This window comes from Corvus cornix, chromosome 11, assembly GCF_000738735.6.
Source record: "Corvus cornix cornix isolate S_Up_H32 chromosome 11, ASM73873v5, whole genome shotgun sequence".
NCBI classification, from domain to species: domain Eukaryota; kingdom Metazoa; phylum Chordata; class Aves; order Passeriformes; family Corvidae; genus Corvus; species Corvus cornix.
In genome coordinates, this window is record NC_046341.1 from 9288953 (window position 1) to 9315382 (window position 26430).

The following is a 26430-nucleotide window of genomic DNA, read 5'->3' on the forward strand; positions in this document are numbered from 1 at the left end:
AAAAGTACTGAGAAATGGATATTTTGTTAGCACTGAAATATTGGTTAGAAACTTAAGGTTAAGAAACAGTTGTACTCCTTTTTGCAAAAACTTGGCTCCTGTGTTCATTTTGGACACCTGTTAGCTTAAAATGAAAGTTTGTCTGTTACTAGAGCTCTAGGACAATCTCTGAATTGTGTTATCATTCTTATGGAACTCAAATCAAAACTTAATTAGTGGGGTTTTCCTTTCTCCAGCTCTTATTCTAGAGAAATGTAAGCATGTGCTTTAACATTATAATGATCTGTGTCGACATTGGCAGTATGTGAAATTAATTCTGCTGTAACTTCTGTAAAGATGTTTACTTTCCTGATAAGTAAATCTGTTGCAGTGAATTGCACTAAGAGGAAAGTAGAACTATAGTAATGCAGCTTGAAAAATAGAAGTGCAAAAAGCCCCTGTGGGAGTTTTGCTGTGTAACTAGAACTTATTGTAGCTGAAAGTTAAGTTTCCTTTGCAGCTTAAGAAACACACAAGACAGTGTATAACACACCAAGACTCTTGAATCAAATGCCATTGGATTGGAGGGGGGATCATGAGAAATACATAGCTGGAAATACATAGTTGTCACAAGAATATGACTGTGACAGAGTTTTGCAGTTTGCTTGATTGATAACTTGAGTGTCTCAGTGTTATTTCTTACAAGAGAATTAAACTTACACAGGATGGTCTTTAGCTTATCGTAAAGCATGTGAAATGGCACCCTGTAAATATGAAGTGCAGAAGAAAACTGCTGTTCTTGTGCTATGCTTAAAGAAACAAAAGAAAATATAAATCAACAGCCTTTCTCTCTAAGTCTCAGATACTAAGATTTGACCACAAGAAGCTGTGACATGCTTCACATTCAGACAAACTTACATCAAGTCTTTTCAGTCACAAGGAACTTGCTTTGGAAACAGTAAGTTACCTAGAAGGGAGGACATAGTTCTATAAGAGGAAGCAACATCTAAATAGCGTCACCATTAACGTCCTTGTTCTGTGTTGGGCAGGTCTGAATCCTTTGGAAGGCCAAGTGTAAATTTTGACCTTACTCGGTTTTGAACTGCTGAAATCGTATCCCTAACAATTTATTACTCTCATTTTTCCTTAGATGAGTTATAACCAATTCTTGATGCTTGCCCTAATCTGTGACTTGAAAGTTTGAGAGACTGAAGGCAAACTGATTTAGGGATCTAATTCCACTTGTCTTTTATGTATTTGTGAAACCATGTTTGTACAAGAAAGGGAACACTCCCCCATTTAGGAAGGAAAGCAGAGTCAATTTTAAAAGTTTGACTTTCTTTTGCTGATATTTGTAAGGGTTTGATCAGGAATCACTTGGATTCTAATATAAGCAACAATACTTCATAGATCTCAAGGCTGTATTCAGGAAAGTCCCTGCCTATAATACTCTTACAGTATAAGTTTAATGGAGAGGCGGGAGTATGAGAAAACCATACAGGAAACTGGATTGTGGATGATAGGTGTCTCTTCATTCTTTTGATGTTGCCTCATCTTTTTACTTTCCCTGTGTATTACTACAGAAACAACTTGAGAAACAACTTACTAGCAAAAAATGCTTTAATTTTGCAGGCATTGGCTTTTCTCCTACAACTGGTTAAGCTTGCACTACAAACAATGAGGTAGTGTTGAGTAAATAGAGCAGTACCAAGCATTACAGTCAATAGAGCCAGTGCTAAAGATCACATTGCTAATGAAAGTTTGTCCTTGAAACAGAGGTGAGTGAGAGTGGGGGAGGTACAAAGCACTGAGAGGGCTTGTGCTTATATCAAGACTTTGGGAAATATTGCAGTCATAGCATTAATTAAAACTTAGCATTTGGAAAGTATGTTCAACCTTGTCTTTCAGGCAGTAATGACTTGCTCTGTGAGTTGAGCTGATAGCAAGCAATGAGGAGTGTGAGGCACCATTGTAATCCTGCTTGAAATGTAGATAAAAGGTTGACAGAGTAGGGATTTTTTGTATTAGTAGTATTCAGACTTTTCTTTTTGCTTAAAGTCAGACTCATGAATAATCGGTGCTAACAAATAATAAAGTATTTTGCAAGATATGCATATTTTTGCATTATTTTGTTGGTTTTGATAGCTATGGCCTCTTTCACACTGATTAAAGTGAAAACATAGTTTATCTCAGTAAGTGTTTCTTTATTTAGCTGTTTCCTGACACATAATGTAGTAGTAAAGTAAGTCCACAAACTCTGAAATTCTTATGTTGCTGGACTGGGGTGCTTTATCTTACACAAGGCTGACTTCAAGTAGCTTACTTGTGGAGTACTCTGCATATTTCAACACTCTCTTATTAAAACAGGTTGTGCTTTTGAAGATAAAAGCCTGTGACCAGATTGCTGTGACATTCAGATGGCCTGAGCCATGCTCTTGCCTTTTATGCTTAATGCATTACCTGAATTAGATGCTGTAGATACCATAGCTGGAAAGCATGCAAATAATCTGGTGTTGCAAACTTACATCTAAGAAATAATTAATCAAAAGTGGTCATAAAATGCTCAAGTGGCATGGCTTGGACAGATCTTTGTCGTGGCAGAAGGTTAGATGTTCACATTCTTTCCTAGGAAGAATTAAAGCATTTAGTTAGCTATTGTTTACTTTGTCAGACAAAGACCCAGTCCCAATTAAAATGAACCACAGAAAGAAATAATGTGGAAGTTTCATCTTTAAGACAGTTTGTCACAGCCCTGAGTCACAATGGTCTGTTTTCTATGCTCCACAGACTCACTGGACAGACAAACCATGACAATTGTTGCTCTGTTTCTGTATTTCACGTTCTACCTGTTGCTGAACAACACTAAACAGACCTATTTTAATGCAGAAAATTAGCTGTAGGCTACTCTCACCATCTCAGTTTAAAGTTGCAAGTCCCTCTATTAATTCTGAAGGAGTATAATGAATTTTAAAGGAATTTTGCTCTTCTTTTATTGCGTGGACGGATGCAATAAACTTGAAGAATACCTTCCATTTATCTCCTTTGAAGTCTTGCAGTAATTATAAGAAGTATCTATAGGCCTTTCTGTCTTGAGAGACTTGTGGTGACCTGTGAGATGATAGCAAGGAAGAGGACAAGGTGGTATTATTTCTGGTAACTTCAGCTTCCCAACAAATTAAAAAATAAAAGTGAATATCATAAACAAATTTAAAAATATAATTCTTTGTTTTTCAAGTACTACTTCTTTTGAAGATTTGTGATTGGAATTTCATGGCGGAATGCCAGGCATAGGTTAGTTGAGACTCTGTTGTCACCTTTGGCTCATGCCATGGGTGAAAAAGAATTAGTTTCTTTCTGTGAGAGAGGCAACAGCAGGAGCTTGTCTATGTGAGCAGCTGGTGTGGAGGAAACTGCTTTAGAACAGCCAGAGAAGCAGCAGGATGTGCAGTACCTGGTCTAGACCTCTATTCAGGAAAGAAGGCAAAGTGACAGCAGATTAACAGGTAGAAGAAGCAGCATAATGTAATTGAGAAGAAGACAGTCTACAGTGCTTGAAGCTCAGTGCCACATCCTGCCTCTCCTTGAGACTTAGTAGGGCAAACTTGCTCTTACACTTGCAAATGCCAAAGATGGATGGAAGCTCTTAACTGGTTTTGAGTACTATCTACCCATCTCTCTTGAGTACATTTATGGTGGCCTTTGTGACTGATTACTTGTTCTGTTACTTAATGCAGTTTACAGGCCATCAAGAGGCATAAGGTGATATGTAACTTGACTGGTTATATAGAGCAAAATTAAATTCTCTGGCAAGCTGGAAATGAAACCCATGCTTTGCCCAGCCTAGTCTGCAGCCACTAAATAATCTCAGGCTTTAGTGTTCAGTAGAGCAAATAATTGCCTTCCTCCTAATAGGAGAAATCAACTGGCAATATTATTTTTGAACATTTGTGGTGAATAGACCTGGGCTGCCTCTGTCATCTCCTGCATGTTTGCCCTGCCAAGAAGAAAAACCAAGGGGCAATTTTTTTTTCGTGTTTATGTCTGAATGGTATCTAAATACAGTAACTTTTTCCCTATTTAGCTAGAAGGGGAAAAGAAGTTATTTGTAGCTTGTGGCTACACTGGGGCTTACACTTCTTTCTTTTTTTTCCATATAGCAATTTCTGTACAAGGTCACCATGTATCCATTATCAGCCATGTGGAATATCAGTTAACTGATGAACAAAGGCAAGGGCTTACTATAGGATTCTCTGTTTAAAAAGTTACCTAGCACAATAAAGGGTTATCATACTTGTAAATAGTGCTGAAATGCAGTCTGTGCACCTCCCAGTAGTATTGACATGCTTTAAATTCCTCCATTGCATGGATAAGGCTGACATTATCACCAGGGTTGGAAGAGTGAAGGAGCAGAAAACTGCCCATGGAGAGTATTGTAAATAAATGTGAAACCCTCATGGGTGTAGGAACTGAGGCACAAAGTCCAAGTGAAAATATTTCCATAGGTTGACACGTCACGATGTGGTGTATGTGTGTGCAAGCTTTGTATACCAAAGCCATGGTTTGTCACTCCTGAGTTTTCTCACGCTGTATTAGACTTTAAGTCTTCAGACAGACTTCAATGTCCGAATGTTGGATGTTGTTTTTCAGAGGTGCTCCAATCTTGTTTTGTTTTAGTGGCAGACAGGTTCTGTTAATGAGATTTGGCTGTGTCTCAACTCTGATCTCCTTCGCTTCCCCTCCCCCCCATCCCAGAAAACATGTCCTTTCCCAAACACCCCTCATGTGCACACCATGGTGACATTGGTGTCCTGATCTTTAGTGGAGCTGCAGCATGGGCAAAACAGAGTCCAAAGATGTGAGAGTCACACAACAGCTGAGGCTGGAAGGCAACTATAGATGTTGTCCAGCCCAAGCCCTGAAAGCAGGGATACTTGAGCAGGCTGCCAAAGACCATGGCCACTTTGGGTCTTTAGTATCTTCAACAATGAAGAATCTGCAACTTCTCTCAGCAGCCTCTTTCATTGTTCAACTGCTGGAGATCTTTTTTCAGGAACCGCACCTGCAACTGTATAATTGAGTTTGGGTGTTCTCTGGAATAAACTGTAGAGGACTTAGCATAAAATCAGGCTTTGAGGCAACAACTGCAGTGCCTGTTGAAACAGAACTGGGAGTAGAAAATCTTCAGAGAAACCTTTTCGAAGATTATCCTTTGTTTTCCATGCTGCTGTAAGCTGAAAGAAGACTGATCATTGTTATATGCTCCATGCTACAAGCAAAGAATGACTCACACCAAAGACCTAAAAGAGGGTCTAAAGCTCTAATGTTGTGAATTGCAGTAATGTCTAGTAAGTGATGATTTTTTTTTTTTTTTAATACAAGTTAGACTGGAAAACATCCATGGTTATAAACAGTATGGCTTTAGTCATAGGTTTGTGCAAAGGAGATGTAAGCAGTGCACATTTATGTGCCTCAGATAAAACTTTTTTCATCTCAGGGTACTTTACAGATCAGTGGAGTCTTATTTTCACTTTCTCTAAGATGATTTCCTTTTAGTAATATGAGGGGTTTTTAAGCTCAAGGGAATATATCAGAATGTAGGGCCTAAGTGAGGCAAAATAACTTTTCTTCTAAGTTATTCCTGAAAGTTTTCTTTTTAATAATGACCAAAAGATATCGTTCCTGAAAAAGTTCTAGTGTGGGGGTTTTTGTTTGTTTTGGTGGCTTTTGTTTTGTTTTGTTTGCTTGGGGTTTTTTTTACAAAACACTAATCTAGAATGCTAAACCTGTTCAAAGTCTTCCAACAGGCTTTAAGCCAAATCAAATATCATCTATCCCTCTGTCTCATGTCTCCAATTTTGACTGGACCAGGTATGAACTGTTCACCCACCCAAGTCTAAAGATGTCATGGAAGTAAAAATGAGCTGCTGATCTGGCAGAAAGTAGACCATGTATTACAGCTGGTGGTGGGGTCCGAGGTGCTGGGCATATCCCACAACCATGTATTCATCTGCAATCACCAGATTGTAAACTCTGGGCAATTTAGTAACATCCTGTTGATGCTACTGATTTGAAACCAGATCCTACACAGTGAAGACCATCTTTTGTGCAAAGAATATTGATAAATATAACTCATCTTTCTACTTGAAAATAGATTCACGTCTGGCTTAAGTGTGGACTACAAGCTAAGCTATTTTTGGGATTTTTATGTTATACTTTAGCATGGCATTCCAGACCTGGTTAAACTGCAAGGATGCCTTTAATTCTGAAGCTCTGTGAATTATTTTGTCTTGTCTTAGCTGTGATGGGTCAGTAGGGCCAAAAGAAGCAAAAAAGAGAAATTCTGTGCATGACTAAAGGAAAGGATCCTGTTTTAAAGACTCACTAGGAGCTGCTGGAAATCAGATGAGTAAGAGACAGCTGAATTTTCTGTTACTTCTCACAGGTGATTTAAAGAGACAATCCCCCAGAGTACCATGGTGGTTTAGAAATGGTTCCGTTTGACAGCATGGGTGCATTCTGTGACTGAATTATCTCAGTGTTTCATTACCATGCCAGGCACAGATACAGTGCAGATGCAGTGGCCTTTCTCAAGGATGAGAGCTATTTTTAGTAAGGGAAATGAGAATATCCAAATAGACAGATGTTTATTTTAGTGTTTCGTGCATCATAACTGTAGAAAAAGCTTAATGAAGAATCTTCTTGTTTCTCTAAGATGCACATCCTAGTTCAGGATATTTAAGGCAACACGAAGGGGGCTGTTATTTTAGTCCCTTGGGATTCATTTGCAAAAGACACAGCAGCTTGTGCTGGCTTTCATCCAGCTTTGCTGCTGGCAAAACATGTCTCTTCAGTCTCTTTGTACTCTCAGCTACATGAACAAAATCCTGTTTAGCCAGTTTTTCAAAGTGGTGTTCAAAGTCTGTCCATCCCTCTCACCACCTTTTCTCTAAGAACTGTTTTAGGTTTTGTGGAGGCAAATATACAGAGCAGCTTCTTTGATTCTTCTTCTCTCTGTTCAGTTTTTAATCTCGGCATGGAATTATTGAACGTGCTCCTTTAAATATGGAATGACTCATCAGAGCTTTACTGGAGAGACTGATCTGGTGGAATAAGCAATAAAGGTGGAGGGTGATGTTAATACTGGTTCTTGCAGTTGAAATGAGGGCTGGCTGCAGGATGCAAACAGGTAATTAACAGTGTGTGACTGCTGTGAAAGGAGCAGATGAACAGGGCAGACAGGGTGTGTGAGCTTGGTGGGGGAAGCGTTAAGGTGGGGTAGCACTGCCTGCTGAAGTGGGGGCATTCTTGAAAGGCAGCATGAAGATGAATGACAGCAGGTAAATAGCTCAGATGGGCTTTTATTAGTGGAGTGAAGGAGATGGGGATGGAATTTATGAAATGACTGAGTTGTGGACAGGTTGTTCAACATGTGAGACAGAAAAACCTAATGTGGATCTGGTGCTGGTCTTAACTTGTCCTTAGCTTGCTACATTTGGGTGGATGCCTGTTCAAGGCTGTCTTTTGAAATGCTGCCTGAAATCTGTGGTGCAAGAAAGGAGGCTGAAGATGGCTTTTCCTCGGGAATGCTGACTTGCTTAACTGATGTGGCTTGTTATGCTGAACAATGTGGCTTTACAAACACATCTGCCCTGGTTGCTTTAATACGTTTGACACATGTGTGACGTGTATCTTTGCCTGAAAGACTTGAGGGTCCGGTGTAATCTATAGCAGCAAGAGCTGGTCCACAGCTATGCTTTTCATGCTCAACCTTTGCAGAATTAGGGGACATCTCATGTGGATGAAAGAAGCTACTTCAGGCTAATCTCAAATATCTGTCATTCTTCTGGGGCTGTTTTGCCCTGTGCTCTGATCCTGGTGAATCTTCCCATTCACGCTCTGCTACCCTCCTCCTCTCCTCAGTTAACCCATGCCATAGTTAAGCTGTTTTGGATAAGGAAGGATTGCTTACGTCTCCTGACTGTTCTTCCCACACACAGTCTTTTTGCCCTCTTCTGGAGCAGTACACCCCAAAGTTTCGAACAGGCTGTTTTTAAAAGAGAAGTTTCTAAATAAGCTCTCAACAAGGCCTGCCAACCTTGTGCCAATTTATCTAAGGCACTTTAATCTGCTGGCATCTGGTAAGAAAAACAGAATTGTTTTGACATGTTGATTGTTCCATTGGAAAGGAGTTTGCAATGTTGAATGTTATCACTGACATTTAATAATTATGCAGTGCAAATACTTAGACTTATTTTTACTTAGGTAAAAGTAAAAACAAATGCTGATCCTTTGGAATTCTTCAAACCTTAGTACACTTGGAATACTGGGCTTATCAGTGTCCTTATGCAATATTTTACTACTCTGGCATCTTCTCAGTACAGGCTTCTGAAAATATCTATGTTGTCTTTTCAGCTGTAAGTTGTGTGGGAAACACCACCTTGAAAAAAATGTAACTGTTTCACTGCAGCAGTCTTGATTTTTACTAACTTGACTTACACCATTTGACCTGAGCATTTCCTGCCTTGTGCAAACGTTCTTCTCCTTTTGTTTTCTAACTTGATAAAGTCTTTTTGAACTACAGTTCTTAGGTTTTATATGTACAGCAGGAGGCTGCTTTCATTTGCTGCTTCCTTCAAATTGTGTGGGTTGGATTTCTTCTTGTATCTGATCAAAATAGCTCCCTAACTGCACTCTCTATATTGGCTCTTGAGCATCTTCAGAAGCACAGGGTACAAAGTTGAAGGTTTGGGGAGTGTTTTATTACTTTTCATCCATAAGACTCCGCTTCCTTTTGGCAAGAATCCCTGTGCACCCTCTGGAGGCTGATCCCTATCACCATTTCCAATCCCGTTTTACAAATATTTGCTCTTTACTGTGCCCATTAGTTAAAAAAGAAACTAATAAGTTACTGCATTTAGTAAGAAGGCAATTCTCCTCATGTGTGTTATTGTGGTGAGAATATTTGTTGTTGGTCTGTGACTGTGGCCATCCACAGAACTACTTTTCTGAAGTGGTTCCTCTGGAGTCCATTTTCTTCTTTTTCTGATGTTTACACATCAACTGAGGTATTTTGAGCACTCTCAGATCTCAATTTTCTGACTTTAAATCATCCTTGAATAATAACTTGCTTTAAAGCCTCAGCTTCTTCAAAACTTCACCTTGTGGTAGGAACACAACCTGTTTCCCTGGGAGGAAATGGGCTTTGTGAATCTGCAAGAGTTTGGGTTGGTTGATTTTTATTTAGTGAGTTAGTTATTTTGCCTATGTGTGGTGTATTTGTTCTTTTTGTGTGTTTTGGTAGTGTGTAGAGGATTGCACTATAAGGGTTTTTTGTTTTGGGAGGATATTCACCCTTCTTATAGTTTCACGTATGTTCTCTGTTATTAAATAACTTCACTTTATATTCTTATCTATATCTGTAAATATATCTGCAAATGAAGCAACTTAACACAAGGTGCTGAACTGAGTGCCCCTCCTTACCCAGTTCTGCCCCTCAGGTCCCTGTTTTTATGTGTAGTACCCACTACTACAGGGTTCTGAACTCAAAATGGTAGTGGGACTCTGGTCAGCCGCCCAAGCCTAGAAAAGGATCTGGATTGGTTTGAGCAGTTATTTTGAAATAAAGCTTGGGTAATCATGTCTCTGCTTCTTCTCAGTCATGTTCAGTACATGATTTCTCCCTTGTGGAGCCTTACCTTTGGGCTGCAGGTGCTGCAACACTCGTTCATACTGTGAGTTCTGTGTAGCTGTGGGATCAGGTCATTAGGACATCATCTTTCCTAAGCAGAGACTGTTATGGTGTAAAGTGTCACACATATTATGATAAAACAAACCACCTCTCTTTTCTCCCCCTACACAGGTTAAAAGAAAGCACAAAGATATAGTGTGAGTCTCAAGTCAACTTGTAATTTGCTTTTGGAGGTGGTTGTTTTGGAGTTATAAACTGCTGCTGAGAGCAGTGGGTGGCTACTGCATCATGATTGTAATTATTGCTTTGTTTGTGAGGTGATGCTTTCCTGGGAGGGAGTAGTGTCAAGAGGGAAGCTTAGAATAATTATATTTATCCCCTCGAAAGTTAACAACCTACTGCTTACTTATATAATACTTGTAGGTACTATACATGTTAGTTGACCATTATGAGCTAGGAATTCAACACTAGTATAGAGAAATAAAAGGCTGGAAACTGTTATGTATGTAAGGCTGGAAAATAACAGTGAACAAGATAGCTGGAGCCCTTTCCTCTTGAGAATTAATCTGCTGGGGGTTACCCATCCTAGAGGTAGGGAATAATTTTTTTTAATCTAGTATTTGTAACACTGTATCTCTACAAAGAACTTTTATTTGTTCAAAGGTGACTTGATTATAATTTCACTTTTGAAGGTATTAGATCATTATTTGCTTGGTATTGCTTAATATATTTTGAAACATTAGTAAATCCTGATGGGTAGCTTTTTCTCTTATTGAAGTTAAATAAGTTATTAAGGAAATAACCAAAGTCTAAGGCACCATATGTGAAGAAAGGGTATTGCAAAACCAGTAATGGGATTGATCTTGAAAGTTCTTTCAAATATTTCATAACTTAAATTATAATTAGTCCAGATTTTGTACATTACCAGTATAATACAGTCACCTTTCATATGAACTCATAATTCTGCCGTATCTTCCAAATTAGTCTTTTTACTATATTCTGGATGTTCTTGTTTTCTATTCCACAAATGCATACAGTTTATTTGCCTACTTTTATAAGGAGCCCATGTCTGTTCTCCATCACGTTTTTTTCAAAAACTCGTTTAATTACTTTATCTCCTTAAAAAAAAAAAGATGCTGAAATAATGGTAAGTGCATGAAAGTATCTCTATCAGTCAGTACAATGAAATTTATCACTTTATTTTCCAGTTTAGTCAGCTGGTATCCAGTGACTTGAAAGTACTTGGAAGGAGCTCTTACACACTCTGCAGTGATGGCCAGTTACTCATTCGACAAGTTCTCCACCCAGAAACATCCAAGAAGGTACAAGATCAGAACTGGTGCAGAGGTGGAGCACTGGGAGGGGAGTGACACAATTCCATGTTGGGAACTAGAGCATTCCAAGACTATTGAAGATGATCCCCTCCCCACCTCAACCCTGAGTAGCAGAGTAGTTATTTTAGGGACTTACTCTTGAAAGTCAGCCACACTACTTGGACTCCAGATGAGCGTAAGGAAGAGGAAAATCAGGAAGAGCAGGATAGAGATAGAAACAATAGAAGTACTTTGAATTCCATGTGTGAAGTGGAAACAGAGGTACAGATCAAACCTCAACAGAAGTGATGGAGAACTATTGCTTTGCTTAGGCTTGTGTTAAACCAGTGTCCTGTGGAGGGTAAGCACACAGGCAGTGATGTGGCCTGGCAGTGGTTCTCCATTTGCATTTATTCAGTGGGAAACAGAGCTGCAGCTTATTGCTACTCCCACATGAAGCAGCAGTTTCTACTCCATGTTCGTGGAGGGTTTAGAGCAGCCTGTCATGCACAGGGAGGAGAACCTTGCCTTTGTGCAAGGTGGTGGCTCTTGAGTTTGCTGGTTTAGCAGGGTCTGCAGGAAACCCACAAGAATAAGAGCTGCTGACATGGAAAGAGCTGGCCAGTTGTAGGTTTTTTGTTTTTTTTTTTTTGAAAGTTGCTGAAAGATATTTTGTATTCTGTAACAATAGTTATTTAAAATTTGTCGTTACGGTTTGGTACAATTCTGCTTTTTAGTGTAGCTGCAAAAGAAAAAATAAGAGTGTCCAAAATGGGAATTAAACAGCAAAGCCTAGATATTTAAAATTTTTTTTCCCCAGCCATCCTCTCCAGCTCTTTTGCATGGGTCTGACTCCCAGAGGCTATTTGACTTTGTTCATGTAGAGATCCAATTCTGTAGAATTATGGAATTTGAACTGTGTTACAAAGGAACCAAACTGTTCCGTCACAGACAAGCTGGTGATGTGCAGCTATGTGATTTTTGAGAGTGCCTCATTCAGTTCAAAAGTATTAACTGACATTCGAAAGGATAGTGTGTACAAAACAAACATTTTTGCCTTCCTTGTAGAACTTCCTGCTGTCAGACTGCTTCTATTCCTTTTACGATCTGCGCAAAGAATTTCACTCTTGCTACCCTAGTTCAGCCGCCGTGAAAGATCAGACTATCAAGACCATGGCAGAATGTATCCTTTTGCTGCAGCTTTTATACAACAATCAGTTAAGCTTCCTGAAGTTTTATGTCTGTGATTGTTACAGAGTTTAGAAAAATAAAACAAGATGTGGGTTTTAAAAACTCACAGGTGAAGTGAAAGGAATGTCTACTTGTGTGTGTCAGGGGAGTGGCTCTGCTTGTAATTTTTTTTTCCCAAATTGAATATAACTGATTTCTAAACCATATTTAGTAAATTTGCCAAATAAAAGCATCATTTGCATTGGTAGTTGATCTTAAAGGAAAAGCTGAGCTGTCAGTGGGGCTTTTCAGCACCAGCTGGCCTGCAAGTTCCCACTGTTTGCAGGTAATAGTTACCTTGCATGATCCTAACTGAAGTGAGTTTAAAATAAAGCAAAAACAAAACCAAAACAGTACTCTACATCTGAATTAAAATTAAAAGGATTGTTTTGGCCCATCTGAATGGGATTAAAGTTGGGTTATGTTTAAAGTGATAGGAACTTACTCAGCTTTTTCTTTTTTGAACTATTAACACTGAAATTATGTAAGCTCTCAATAGTTTTCAAACTGTTGACTGTTAAAGTGAATCCAGTTTATGAACAGAGTACTGTGTCTAATAGTCACATGTCCCCGCTAAGACCAGTACATTTGATTACTAGTTTTGTGTTAATATCATGAAAGCCTTATGACTTGTTTGCAAAAGATTGTGCAAGTCTGTTATTTTCTATAATCACCTGTTTAGATCTAGGCTTAGGGACAGATGAAGCGGAGGAGGACTTTGGTGTGTGGCAAGTGAAGACCATGGTGGCTATCATTTTCAGCATGCTCTCAGAAGGTTGTAGTAAGTTAATTATTTATACTGAATGCTGAAATCTTTCTTTTCTGAAAGAATTGGCAGTGGTACTGTCATTCTTAAGTAGTCTCTGACCCTGGTTATATTTAAACTTCCTGTTTTGTCACAGATCACGTATTTACTGAGCCTGAAACTGTGAAATACAAGTATGAAACAGGTCCTTGGTAAGTGCACTTGTCACGGTTGTTTACAAGCAAAGATGAGTCTTGTGTACAGCAAGGAAAGCTTGTGAATATTTCCCCATGGTCATGTGAAAGCAGGTTGGCTGCTGAGAACAGTACAGTGTACTCAGCAGTCACCCCAGTGCAGACACACTTTGGCTGGCACGCTGAATGCTGTACTTTAGTCCATCTCTTTAAAGTCACTGCAAGTTAAATGCTCTTTGTTCTCTTGCTTCTGTTTTGCGTGGCAGCGAGGCTGGCTTATCTTATTCAGGGTGAAGAAATATTTGTGAACTTTCCCTAAGTCAACAGGGCTGATAGCCAGTGCACCCTCTATAAGCTGAGCTGTGTGGTGCTTCCCAAAATGGTTTTACATGCTGAATTGGGTGTTGGGTTAAGGAAGGAAGGAACAGGATGGCTCGTTCTTTACAAATACATTTCAGTCACCAGACAATGAAATATCTTAGGCATAAGTAACTTGTATTGTTTGGATTGCTAGACCTTTTAAATAAAATTAATCCAGTTCCTTATTACCTTACATTGAGGCAGTTTTCCAGTTTTTTTGTTTAAGGAACTGCAATGTGGTGACAACATTGTGCATCTTCAATGTTGTAGATATAAATGAATTTTCCAAGTTATCTTCCCTTTCTTTGTTGAAAGGAATAATGGAGATAAAAGAGTCTCAAGAGGAAAAAATGCTCCCAATTTACAATTCAATTAGTTGCAATCTGACATTTGGTAAAATATTGGAAAACCTAGATTAAAGGATTAAAGCTTTCTTTGGCTTTTTTTTTTTTCCCCCTTCTTTCTGTGCAGTAGTAAATCCGAAACTGTGGACAGTGAGACAGTCATACGTGCCAGAGGTTTGCCATGGCAGTCTTCAGACCAGGATATCGCTCGATTTTTCAAAGGACTCAACATTGCCAAGTAAGATAAGGAGAATTTGCCTTGCGTTATCACTTTGCCTTTAATAGCAAGTTCCTTTAATATTTGTTTAACACACATCCCCCACACTCCCCACTAGAGTCCTTCAGTCTTTCCCTACTTGACCCCTTCCCACACTGTGGTCATGACAACTGAACAAGTTTACCAGCCTTAGGTGTGCAAGAAAGGTTTGAAATGTGTGAAGAAGAAAAAGAGACTTATCAATTGAAAACCAACATGCATTCATTTATTTATAGTATCTAAAGGGAGAAACTCCTATTGCATTAATCAAAGCAGAGGCCAAGATATGAAAAAAGCTTTAATTTTGTGCCAACTCTTTATTGTTCTTCTATACCTCCTAAACAGGCCAGATTTAGAAATTTCCAAGTACTGTTTGAAAGAAATTTTCATGACTTGTGTGTATACCTGTGTACAGATGTATGTGTGTATACATATATATATGAAAAGAGAGTGAGTTTATTTAGCATACCTGTCACTTAATTCCAGATCTCCAACACTGAGAAAATATAATTTTTTTATATGGAATGATGAGGAAATTCAAATGTGCCTGTCTGAGATAATAGGAAGGACAAATTTGCATCTTCATGGGAGTTGAGAAAGCGGTGAACAACATGAGATCCATGATCTCAATGAAGCAGATTTTAAAGTATAATTGTGTTACAACAAAAATGAAATAAATTGTGGGTAGTAGCAATTTCTTTTTCAATCTGTAACCTTTGTGTAAAAGTCTGATTCCTTTACTATTCTTACACAATTATTTATTAAATATATTAAAGTTTCAGACTAAGCTTACATTTGTTGTCTTTATCTTCCAGAGGTGGTGTGGCTCTGTGTCTGAATTCTCAAGGAAGAAGAAATGGGGAGGCTTTGGTTCGGTTTGTCAATTCTGAACAGAGAGACCTTGCCCTGGAAAGGCACAAGCATCATATGGGTAGCAGATACATTGAGGTAAAAAGTTGTGACTTGAAACAAATATTTGGAGAGAAAGCCGAATATTTTAGTCTATGTTCTCATTTAAAAACCAAACTGCACTTCTGTTTTGCTCAAAGTACCAAAACACAATTCTCTTGTTTGTGAAAGAGTGTGGTTTAAAGTTGAACATCGTGATTTTCATGTGGGTTTTTTTTGTTCTTTCTTTTGAAGGTTTACAAAGCAACTGGAGAAGAATTCTTAAAAATTGCAGGAGGTAAGTGATGCTGGAGTTCAGTGTGATTACTTAAGTTCATAGGAATGTTGTTCTAGTTCTTTTTTTTTTTTTGTTCCTTGACTGAGGATGCAAATGGATAACAAAGTAGCTTTTCCTGTTTTGCCTTCCAAGAGTATTTGACCCTGTCAAGTTCTGTTTTCACGTGGTTGAAACTGAGATGTGAGCATTTGAGCTGTGATGTTCATAGACAGGTCTTGGGAGGAAGGACCAGCCTTTGCAGTGGAAGCATCTGTATATCTTGTATCAATTCACAGTAATCTCATCTTTGTTCCAATTTCATTAAAATATGAAACACTTGCAGAGTAAGAGATTTCCCCCTCAAAAGATATTGCTGAAAGTTAATAGTGTGTTAGGTCTTCTCTGGGTTTGTTGCTGGCTACTCACCTCCTGTGTTCTTCCTTAATGCTTCGCTGCTGCTGCATCCTCTGGAATCGAGTGCCCAGCACTGCCCGTATGTTCCTGGCTGACCATGTGCTGTTATCTTTCTACCAGGCACCTCCAATGAAGTGGCCCAGTTCTTATCCAAGGAGAATCAAGTTATCATCCGGATGAGAGGCCTTCCATTCACTGCTACTCAGGAAGATGTCTTGGGGTTCCTGGGGCCAGAGTGCCCAGTCACAGGAGGGAAAGAGGGACTTCTCTTTGTCAAGTACCCAGATGGCAGGCCCACAGGAGATGCATTTGTGTTATTTTCCTGTGAAGAATATGCACAGAATGCACTTAAAAAGCACAAAGAAATACTTGGAAAACGTTACATTGAACTCTTCAGGAGCACAGCAGCAGAGGTCCAACAGGTTGTAACTATTGGTTGTGAGACTCAAAACTTAACAGTTAAAACATTTCTTCTAACACTTGCACACAAATATGTTGTAGGCAATCATGAATGTTTGTTATATGAAAATTGTCAAGGAAGGCAAATATATGTTTCCCAATGGGCATGGAAAATAGTGCAGCACTGGTTTTGCTCGTTTTGTTAGTTTGGATGGTTGCTTGTTTTGGGTTTTTTTAAGCTGCCACTGCTTGGGTTTGGGTTTTTTTTTTACTATGCCCTAGACCATGAAGTAAAAATCATTGCATAATTTTATTCTCCATAGAGGTTGACTGAAATCACAAAAATAATTCTAAAAACATAGTAGATTGATAGTATTGTAGTAATGCTTCTTAAAAATCTGCACTATTGTCTTTAAATTCTGGTCTCCATGTACAGAATTTCTAATATTAAATCCAAACCTGAGTGCATAAAATGAGCGATTTCTACAATGCTTTCTTGGAAACTAAGAATTAAGAGGATGTATCTGATTTTTTGGTGAAAGGAAGTGAAATTTTTTTTTTTTCCTGAGGTAATATATTTCACTTTTTCCCTATCCTTCACTGGTTCCTATCATTACCTTCTTAAATGGATAAAACCATTTTATTTTGTCACCAGCAGCTTGTCCCTATGAAAAACACCACATAATGGTTTTTTTTTCCTGACACAGAATATAAGTGGCTCCAAAGGGAACCACTATTAGATTTGGTCTAGTCTTTGCATAACCACTGGCTATAAAAATGTAATACAGTTCTGTTTCAACCTATGTGACAGGCAAGTCTCTCTGTCGAAGGGATTGGGCAAGGGAATGAATATCCACACTTCTAGACCCATTGCTACTGCTGTGATATGGGTATTACAACAGCCAAGAATCTGATCTGTGTGTTGTGAAGATTGGGAAATGGCATTTCCCCCTCCCACACAGCTTCCCTCCTGAGAGAGAATGAAGCAAAATCCTCTGAGGAACAAAATCACTCTGTCACAGCGACCAAGTCTCTGCTTCCACTTTTTGTAGGGAGACCTGGATATAACTTATATTCTACCAATATGTCATTACTTCTTCCACTATGACAGCTGTCTAGGCTGACACCTGAACTTTTTTGCTGCTTAGGCAAGAGATTATTTCTTAGGAAATTACAAGTTACTTCTTTGAGTAATTGCAAGAAGTAAAGCCAGCTCTCATCTACTTAATGTTAGTACAAAGTAATTGCAATATTCTCCACACAAATGAGAGAGATTTCTGGCCTGAAATGTGCTACAAGGAGATTCTTGAAACAAACTCCCTAAGCTTTGTAACCTGTTTTTTGATACCTCTTTCAGTAGAATGTGTTTATTTGTGATAATGATCAGTAAAAATGTTTTTCAGCAGTAAGCCCCAACATGTGTCATATGTTCCCTTTGCCATTTGGAAATGAGTCAAGAGAAAATGTGAGATCAAAGTCTCTTATATTCTTATCTTTATTTTTTCCTCATAAACTCTGTACTTGGAGATGAGCACTGGGGTTAAACAAATAAGCACACTCACTTAACGAATCAGGTTTTAGAATAAATTAGAATTAGTGCTTTTACTTTCCAGCTATTTCAGGTCTCGGTTCTTTTAAAATGACTGGTTTTAATTTACCCTGGTTTAACTAAGAACTGTATGTGGCAATACTGGTTTATTAGCACAGATGTGATTTCAGATGTTCCTTTTTGGGATACTATAAACTGTAATTGGATTTTAACTTTTTTTATATTGACATTAGAAAAGTATATTATTAGGGTCTAACACATTGAATTTGTTAGCCTTTCCCTCTCCCCTTCTGAGTTTGAAACTTTCATATGCCCTACAGGAAACTAACTGCAGTAATTTGGTGTAAGAAGGGGTATTTTTCTCTGATGTTGGAAATAGTATTGTGACAATTGCTCTGTATTCAGACAGATGATTGTAAATGTCCATTTCTGTGGGTTTTTTGCCAACAGGTGCTTAATCGATACATGTCAACACCTCTTATTCCAACTCTTCCAACTCCCATCATTCCAGTCATACCCCCACCATACACCATTGCCACGGGCAGCATCCGTGACTGTGTCCGGCTCAGAGGTCTTCCTTACACTGCTGGCATTGATGACATCTTGGAATTTATGGGAGATGCTACAGGTGATATCAAGCCCCATGGAGTTCACATGGTCCTTAATCAGCAGGTAACAGCATTTTGCATGGGAGGAGTAACTTTGCAGTGACTGAACAGGTTAGAAGTCAGGGCAGCTTACCTGATCTTGGCTGTGCTTTAGTCTTCTCTTAACCTTGGGAAAATACAATGTTCTCTTTGTCTGTCTTTGCCTCTTTTCTCTTGCCATTTTACATGCAACCTTGCTTTTCTCTCTCTGTATGTATGCATCAGCCTGGGGAGGATGAAGCTTGTTCTCTGAATGATAACCTTATCCTGGAGGCTGTTTAAATAAGCCCTCATGGTTCAGCCAGAGGCCGAAGATACAACAGAAATGTCTCCTCTTAGATGGCATAGCTGCTCTGTCAGCTTCAGGGTTCCTGCTGTGTTGTTTGAGTGGTCTTTCTGTCAAAATTAGGTTTTTCTAACTTGATTAGTGATTGCTCAGGCTTTAGAAGAAGTCAATAATTAAAAATTGTGGTTTAGGTGTGTTTTAATGGTGTGATCATAGAGATATATTTTCCCTGTTGTCTTGTGTTAAAAATAAACTCTTTAATGACAGAAATACTGAGGTATTAAAGAAAACAAATGAAAGAGATCTACTATATTTGTTTAGTGTTTTTTTGGTTTTTTGGTTGGTTTTTTTTTTTTTTGTTAAGGAAGTTTTTAGTATTTTATACAGACAGGTATATCTGTCAGACTGCAGAAATTCAGACCTGGAAATCAATTTCTGATGTAGCTGTGGACTTTACTAAAGGATTTGGAACTTTGTGCTGTTGTACTGTTACCTCGAAAGTAGTTCTAGGGCAGGCAAAGCCAGGCTCTTCTTAGGGCTTCACAGCAAAAGAATAAGAGACAGTGTGAGTAAACGGCATCAAAGAAAATTCCAGCTGGGTGAAAAGGAAAAAATAAAATCACAATGAGAAATTAGCTAAGCACCTGAACAGGCTTCCAGAGGTGATATGGAATCTCCATCCCTGGAGATGCTCAGATTTCAAGTAGAGAAGGCCATGAGTGGCCTGATGTAACTTGAAAGTTAGTCCTGCTTTGAACAGCCTTTGGATTAGAGACCTCCAAATTTTTTTTCCACGCTACATGATTCTCTGTTTCTTTCTGCAGAGGACTGAAGTGGCATTGTATTAACTGGGCACTTGTTGCATAAGTCTTGATTTTTCTGCTTCTAAAAAGAATTGTTGAGTTGTGAGTCATTAGTGCCAGAGAAGGAATAACGATACAGGCTTTCAGTAGATGTTTGATCTTACTCCTTTCTGCATTTCTTGTGATCTGGGTGATTTAATAACAGATTGACGTACAATTATTTCCCCACCTCCCCTAGGGACGACCGTCAGGTGATGCTTTTATCCAAATGAAATCTGCTGACAAAGCCTTTATGGTGGCTCAAAAATGTCACAAAAAAATGATGAAGGACCGTTATGTGGAAGTATTCCAGTGTTCAGGAGAGGAGATGAACTTTGTTTTAATGGGTGGCACTTTAAATCGTAGTGGCTTATCCCCACCGCCATGTAAGTTACCATGTAAGTCTCCAATTCTTCTGCTCTCTGCTGCTAAAGGCTGATATGTGGTAGGTGCTGAAGCTTTGTGGCCTTTCACCTTTTGACTCGGGTTTTGCCATGATTAATAATCATCCGTGTACATGCTAAGATTGGAATTGTTCCCTTTGGGCAATAATGGGACTGATCAGAGGCATTTTTATTGTATTTTCGGTGGTGAGTAGAGGGCAGCAAGGCCTTGCCAGTGAAATTGTTGCACACTTTGCTTTTTATGGGTGTACTGTTCTTCTGAGCTCTGCAGTAGACTTGCCTGTAGTGAAACCTACTTGGAATGAGAGGCATTTTTAAAATGGGGTGAAGTTCTGTATTCTAGCTGCCGATGAGTGCTCTTGCTGTCTTGCCTCAGAGCATTGAGAAGGTACTCTTTGGGCTTATTTTTGAAGGAAAACACCCACTGGAATTATATACTAACCAACCATAGAGTGGGGAAGTTGGATGTATTTTCATTTTTTTATTTTAAGATTACAGTGAACCTTACTGAGGAACTATAATGGAACTTTACTGTACTGTTCTAATTAGTCTCATTACCAAATCACAAAGCAGATACTGATATGTATTTGCAAAATAGTAAAAAGCTGCCAAATACAGTATATAAAACCAATCTGACTGCACACCAAGCCAAGTTTAATGTTCCTGTACAAATTAGGTATTTGTTCATCAAAATGCATCAGACTAGTGATCTATTCTCCCTTCTATTTGCTATATCCTAAAAATACTTTTTGAAGTCGCAGGAAGCTTATATATGAAGTCTCATGGTCAACAGTTATGGATGCCCATGTGTAGCTACTATTACAGTACTTTTGTCCCACAGAGTACAACTTCTGTTAGAAAAAACATGAGGGTGTGTTGGTGTGCACGCCTGCTTTCTCTATGCACATGGCTTTATGCTTTCTTTTAATAACTCTGAAGTTCCCTACTTTCCATTTACATATAGACAAGGCTGCTCAGCTCTAGGAGTTATGAACTTTTAGGAATTACTCATTCCAAATGCCCCAGTTGTCATTCATGGCAATGTAGCAAAGGTCTCCAGGGAAGAAGCTAGAGAGCAGTCTTTGCTCAAGTGTTCATCATTCATGCCCAGGTTTTAATCACATTGCTGTAGGAGAGGAATTATTCATCTGAGAGTTCTTCATTCTGATTGCATTTTGGTGCTGTGTCCTGGTTTGGTTTTAGGTCTTTCTCCACCAGCTTATGCAGCTTTCCAAACAGCAGCTGTGATCCCAGCAGAGGCAGCAGCGCTTTACCAGCCACAAGCCCTCTTGCCAACCACCAGGACGCCCCAGGCCTCCACAGCTGCTCCTCCAACTGTTACCTACTACCCAGCCCAGGCTGCTCAGCTTTACATGAATTACACAGCTTACTATCCCAGGTAACCCCGAGATTTCACTGCTTCTCTTAACCTCTCATCCCAGTGCAGTAGGTGACTGTGTGGTCACCTGTGAATGGCTCTTAAATTTGTACTTCTGGTGTAGGTAGTCCTGGGAACTTGATGTTCAGCAGCAGAGGCAGAAACCGTTTTAACTGTTTCTCTGTTGCCTTGTAATGGGATTCATCTCCTCTGTAGGCTCTGCTTGAATCTCATGATAACGTTGGCCTAATATTTAACAGGGGTTTTTTGACGCTGGGACAATGTCATCAAGGCAGTTCTATTCTTGGCCAAAAGAGAAGCTGTGTCACTACATTCCTCTACCCTCATGTCTTAGTTTGTTCTTTTACTTACAGTACTGTTTTCATACTGAAAGACTCCTCATAGGTGTATACTAGGTTTGATTTTGTGTATCAGTGAGACCAAAGAACATTTTTACATGTGAAAGCAAAGCAGCTCTCCACCTTTTCCCTTCCCACAGATGGTATCAGCATGAGTCACTGAAGTCTGGTACATGAGTTGTGGGGAAATAGCTTGTTCACTGATAGTTCCTAGGCTTGTTACACTTGCTGGCTTGACTATCTGGTAATTTGCTAGATGGGCCGTGACTAGAGATGGAGATGCTAATTACTCACTATTTTGTGAGTCAAAAATGCCAGGTTTGGGTGTTTGCCTCCATTTCATACTATGACACACCCTTCTCCTTTATTTCTTTTTTTTAATTAATGATCTTAAAACAAGTCATCTGCAGCTACTTTTTTCTACTCCCCTGTGAAATAACAAATGCCACTCCTTATGTCTTTAGCAACAAATGTTAGCTATTTTCCTTCACTTCTTTAAAAATAGATTGAGATGCTTCTGAGAAATTAAGAAAGTCCACAAAACCATCCACATCAGGGCTGTTTGTTTTTCTGTGGGATTTGGGTTTATTTTCAAATCTAAATTTTCAGTTTCATCTTTGCCTGTTCTGAGTAGTAGAACCAGTTACTGGTTTTCATAACAATTTTGCTTCCTCTTTCTCTTTCAGTCCTCCAGTATCTCCTACCACGGTGGGGTACATTGCAGCTCCTCCAGGAGCTGTGGCTGCTGCTGCCACTGCAACCCACACTCCAATCCTGCCCCAGCCTGGAGCCTTAGTCCGGATGCAGGGCTTGCCATATAACACAGGAATGAAGGAGATACTCAGTTTCTTCCAGGGGTACCAGGTTAGTATGCAGTACCTCTCCTAGAGATATTTGGACCTCTGGGAATTGATCAGTGGAGATCAAACTGAGCAAGTGAGTGCTTTTGGAAATTGCCAAACAAGTGTGCAAGCTGCATGTTGTATATTTAACTGGCAGACTGAAGTGTAGCACACGATTTGCCTTGCTTCTTATTAAACAAACAAATCCTAATTTGGAAGCAGTGATTTGGTGTCTGGGTTTGGGGTTTGAGTTTGAAGACCTCAGAGCCCCAGTGTGAGTGGGGCTGCAAAGGGCCTGGCACAGGAAAGTGGGGGCTGCCAAAAGTTTTCAGTCGTGGCCACTTGATGGTGGAAGCCTTTTGGTAGGGTCAGTGTTTGACCTTCAACACTTACAGTTTGCAGATTTGTAGTACAGAGAGCTGTGAGCTGGGTGTGGTGACTTGGAAAGGGAGAGAGACAGATGTCTCAGTCAAACACTGTTTGAAGTGCTAATTTATTTTGGTTACATGCAAGAATATCTTTCATTAAAGCTGTATTACATTGCAAACTGAAGGAAATCTGTATTGTCCAAGCTGTCTATATTGATAGCAAATATACTATAGGTAACTTCAGTCTGTATGGACTGATGGAATGCTCTCAAGTGTGTGAACAGAAACTTACCTTCTTGATAAGTTTAAAAAAAAAAAGGCACCATCTACAAACATAATTTTCCAGCAGCACTTATTTGAATTCATGGAATGGCTCTTTCCATGTCTTCTGCCTTTTGTCTCAGAGGATATTGTATCTATATCCCTGTTTTGTCATAACATGTTTGCTAAAAGGAAAGATAATTGAATATGGTGTATTCTGGTGAGTATTTAACTCCTGTGGGTAACACCACTTACACAGCTACCGACTCTGCCCTTTTGGGTACTACTTGGAAGCCCTGACTTAAAATCCTCTTTGTGGCTCTCAAACCACTGCAAGTGATTTGTGTTAAAAGGCAACGGTTTTTGCATGTTTGTCCTTCAACATTCTGTAAGTTGGATAACAGTGATATTGCTAGAGTTAATAGGAAACATTCAGGCATGGTATGTTTTCTTTTTTTATTTCTTTTTTTTTTTACCTTAAGATTCTTCAAAGACAATGAGCTTTAATTTGCTGAGCCAGATGTCTGGTTGTAAATGAATGTAGACTGAGAACAGATGCTTAAATGTGTATGTTCCAAGTTTTGAGTCTTAAAGATGCAGTGCCCTATCTTTTGTGTCTTCTTTTTGAATGTTACATTTATGTTTTGAAAGCAGTTTTGCATACTCAGTTTTTCAGTGGAAAAAGATTGTCACATAAAAAGTGTGGTGAATTTTGACGAACAGGGCTTTTCTTCCACAGATATTTCCAGAGTTCAAACCAAGTTCAGTTATTTGTGGCTTTCATGATGTCCAGACAAGTAATAATCATTCATCCTATTGTTTAGCCATCGATATTTTGCCTTTTAGTTGTTTTCTACTGATGGGGGTTTTTGATGACTAGATGGTGGATATATTAAAGCCTTAGGGTGGGGAGCTTATTTGCTAAATTAAATTCAGCTAGAAGTGTAACTGCACCTTTGAAAAATGTGGCCTCAACCACTCTGTGAATTGAACAAGTCAGTGACAATCTCAAGCATCTCTACCTTTCACTAAATCTTCAGTTTAGTGAATCTGGACTTCGTGTCTGGTGCTCAGTTTGCCCTTTTCCTTGTTCCTGCATTTGGAGAGCAGTTCCTGGTGTTTGTATTGCATAATTAAATGGTTAGATGAACAGAAATTTTGCCACAAGGTGAAAACTATATTCTGCTCCTGCAACCTCCTGTCATCATCAGTTACTGTTATTGAATTGGTCACTTCTTTGATTTCTTTAGAAGATGTTGTCCAAATGAGATTGGGTTCAAAATCTTATAAAGGAACCAAGGAATTCTTTTGAATTGTTCTTGGAATCCCACATGTGGTAATGCTAGTTTTATACTCATTCATTCCTTTAGGGGAAAAAGAGATGGTGACTTACTGTAATGGGACAATATAACATCTCTGGAGCAATAACTAATCTTTTTTTTCTTTTTTTCTTCCCTTTCCTCACATTGTTTTTTCATTTTCTGCTGCTGCCCAAGGATTTATTGCACGATGCTTCTGCTCGTTCATAAAGTGAGCCCTTAATAATCATCAGTGGTTTGGGCATGGTTTTAATCTCTGTATGACTAATTGATGTTGGTATTCAATGGACTTCAGTGTTGGTATTATGGGAACCAGATCGGGATGCTGAGATTGAAGGGTGATTTTTGTCTTTCTGTGTCCTTGTCTGAAAGGAACAGGGTTTAAATTTTAGTTCTTGCTTTATTCTCCTCTGGTTTTTTCCTTCAGGCTTCATGGGCTGTGTATATTGCATGTGTGCACATGTTGCTACTTAAGTGAAAGCACTTTTCATACCAGACCTGCCTCTTAAGAGATAGACTTTGCCTACCATGGGCTTCAACAAGCTGGTCTCAACATCAGTACATGCTTCTAAAAACAAATAATTTAAAAGTCTGCAGATCAGCATTTTGATTTTCATTTAGTTTTATTACCATTAGCCTCTTGTTTAGTGTTTCAGCAGCTCGATTTCTTCTTGTAGTTCTGTTTTCTTGTTTTTATTGGTGAAAATTCCTTCCAGCTTGCATGTATTTATTGTAACTTGGATTAAACAATTGAAAACTTGGTAAGAATTTTAATAGTAAATCAGGGAGATGGTAATTTTCCCCATCACCTTTCTGTATAATATTGTTGTGTACTGTAATCCTCAAAAGAGCTAGTATTAGTACTCTGTTTCAGTAATTTGCATTAAACGGCTTTTTAGTTGTACTGTAAAGCAATAGGGCCATTGATTTGAGTCCAATATTAAAGGATTACTGAAAAAACAATAAAACCCAAGCCAACTAAAACCACACTGAAAAAACAACAAACCCCAAAATAACCAAAACAACAACAAAACCCTCACTGTGCAATTTACCAGCTGCTCAGCAGATCCTGGTCTCTGGGCATTATGAAGTAAGGGATCCATGGATGGGATTATGAGGAGACTCTTCAGGAGTTCAGAAAAATAACTCATATTCCATATCATATGGGGTAAAGTTTGAGGAAGAAGTGGTGCAAATATAGTAATAAAATACAGTAATAAAATAAAACTCATCAGTGTTATTTTAGGCCATCACTGTACAGTTGTAGAAGCAGTGAGAGAACTCTAGTAAATAGTGAATGAACAAGAGTAGTAGTAGGGTAGTAGTTTGATGGATTAATGTGAAGTTGGTGCATAGCAGAACAAAATTTTTCACTAAAGTATTTTTATTTTTCTTTATTTAGTGGCTAAATACTTAATGGGTTTTACTATTTAGCTGCTAAATGAATCAATGAGAAATATTTCAGTCTCCAAATACTGACTCTTTTGGGGTTGGGGGTTTTTTGTTTTGTTTGTTTGGTGTTGTTGTTGTTGTTGTTTGATTTGTTTTGTTTGTTTGTTTGGGGTTTTTTTTGTGGGGGGTGTTGGTGTGGGGTGTTAAAAATTTTTTTTTTATGAGAATGCAAATAGTGACAGAGTTGGTATCATGACAAGAACTGTTAGTTTAATGTAAAAGCAGATGCAGTTTAGCTGTGCCCATAGTCTTAGCTGACCAAAAACTAGTTCACAGCTGTTGTCTTGGCTAGGATTCAGCTTGCATTTAGTAGTACTTGCCCAGTTTCTTGGAGGTTGGCATGATGTGCAGTGAACTCACGCCTGCCAAAAAGACCCTGTGGATTAGTTCTTAGAAAGCAGACTTGCTATTTAGGTAGATTGTGTGTAGTTACAGTAGTTAAAAAAAAGCAAACTAGAAGATTACTAAGATTTAGGGGCCATGGTCACCATCTGAACTTTTTTTAAAGCCCCCTGAATTTCCTGAAAAAGCTACGATGGAAATGTAGGGACTTCTTTTTGGGTGTCCATGTGTCTACACAAGAAAAGCTTAAAATAAATAGTGTTCTTTAAACCTGTACTGGGCTTAAGTGTCTTC

At 38.8% G+C, this 26430-nt stretch overlaps 1 protein-coding gene across 7 annotated transcripts in view; it reads left to right on the forward strand.

The window, feature by feature from the left end:
• Positions 1-26430, forward strand: part of ESRP2 (epithelial splicing regulatory protein 2) — a 46376-nt gene that overhangs the window by 12278 nt on the left and 7668 nt on the right. For 3 of the 7 annotated variants that reach the window (XM_039558217.1, XM_039558216.1, XM_039558220.1), the window contains 12 exons: positions 10876-10989; positions 12049-12163; positions 12893-12991; positions 13113-13167; positions 13981-14091; positions 14925-15057; positions 15253-15295; positions 15809-16110; positions 18087-18308; positions 19611-19809; positions 21019-21214; positions 22239-22416. In XM_039558217.1, coding sequence (XP_039414151.1) covers positions 10876-10989; positions 12049-12163; positions 12893-12991; positions 13113-13167; positions 13981-14091; positions 14925-15057; positions 15253-15295; positions 15809-16110; positions 18087-18308; positions 19611-19809; positions 21019-21214; positions 22239-22416 — 1767 coding nt within the window. Of the gene's footprint in view, positions 1-10875; positions 10990-12048; positions 12164-12892; positions 12992-13112; positions 13168-13980; positions 14092-14924; positions 15058-15252; positions 15296-15808; positions 16111-18086; positions 18309-19610; positions 19810-21018; positions 21215-22238; positions 22417-24519; positions 24554-26430 lie in introns of all 7 variants that reach the window. The other 4 variants (XM_039558219.1, XM_039558221.1, XM_039558222.1 and 1 more) reach the window with 3 other exon arrangements.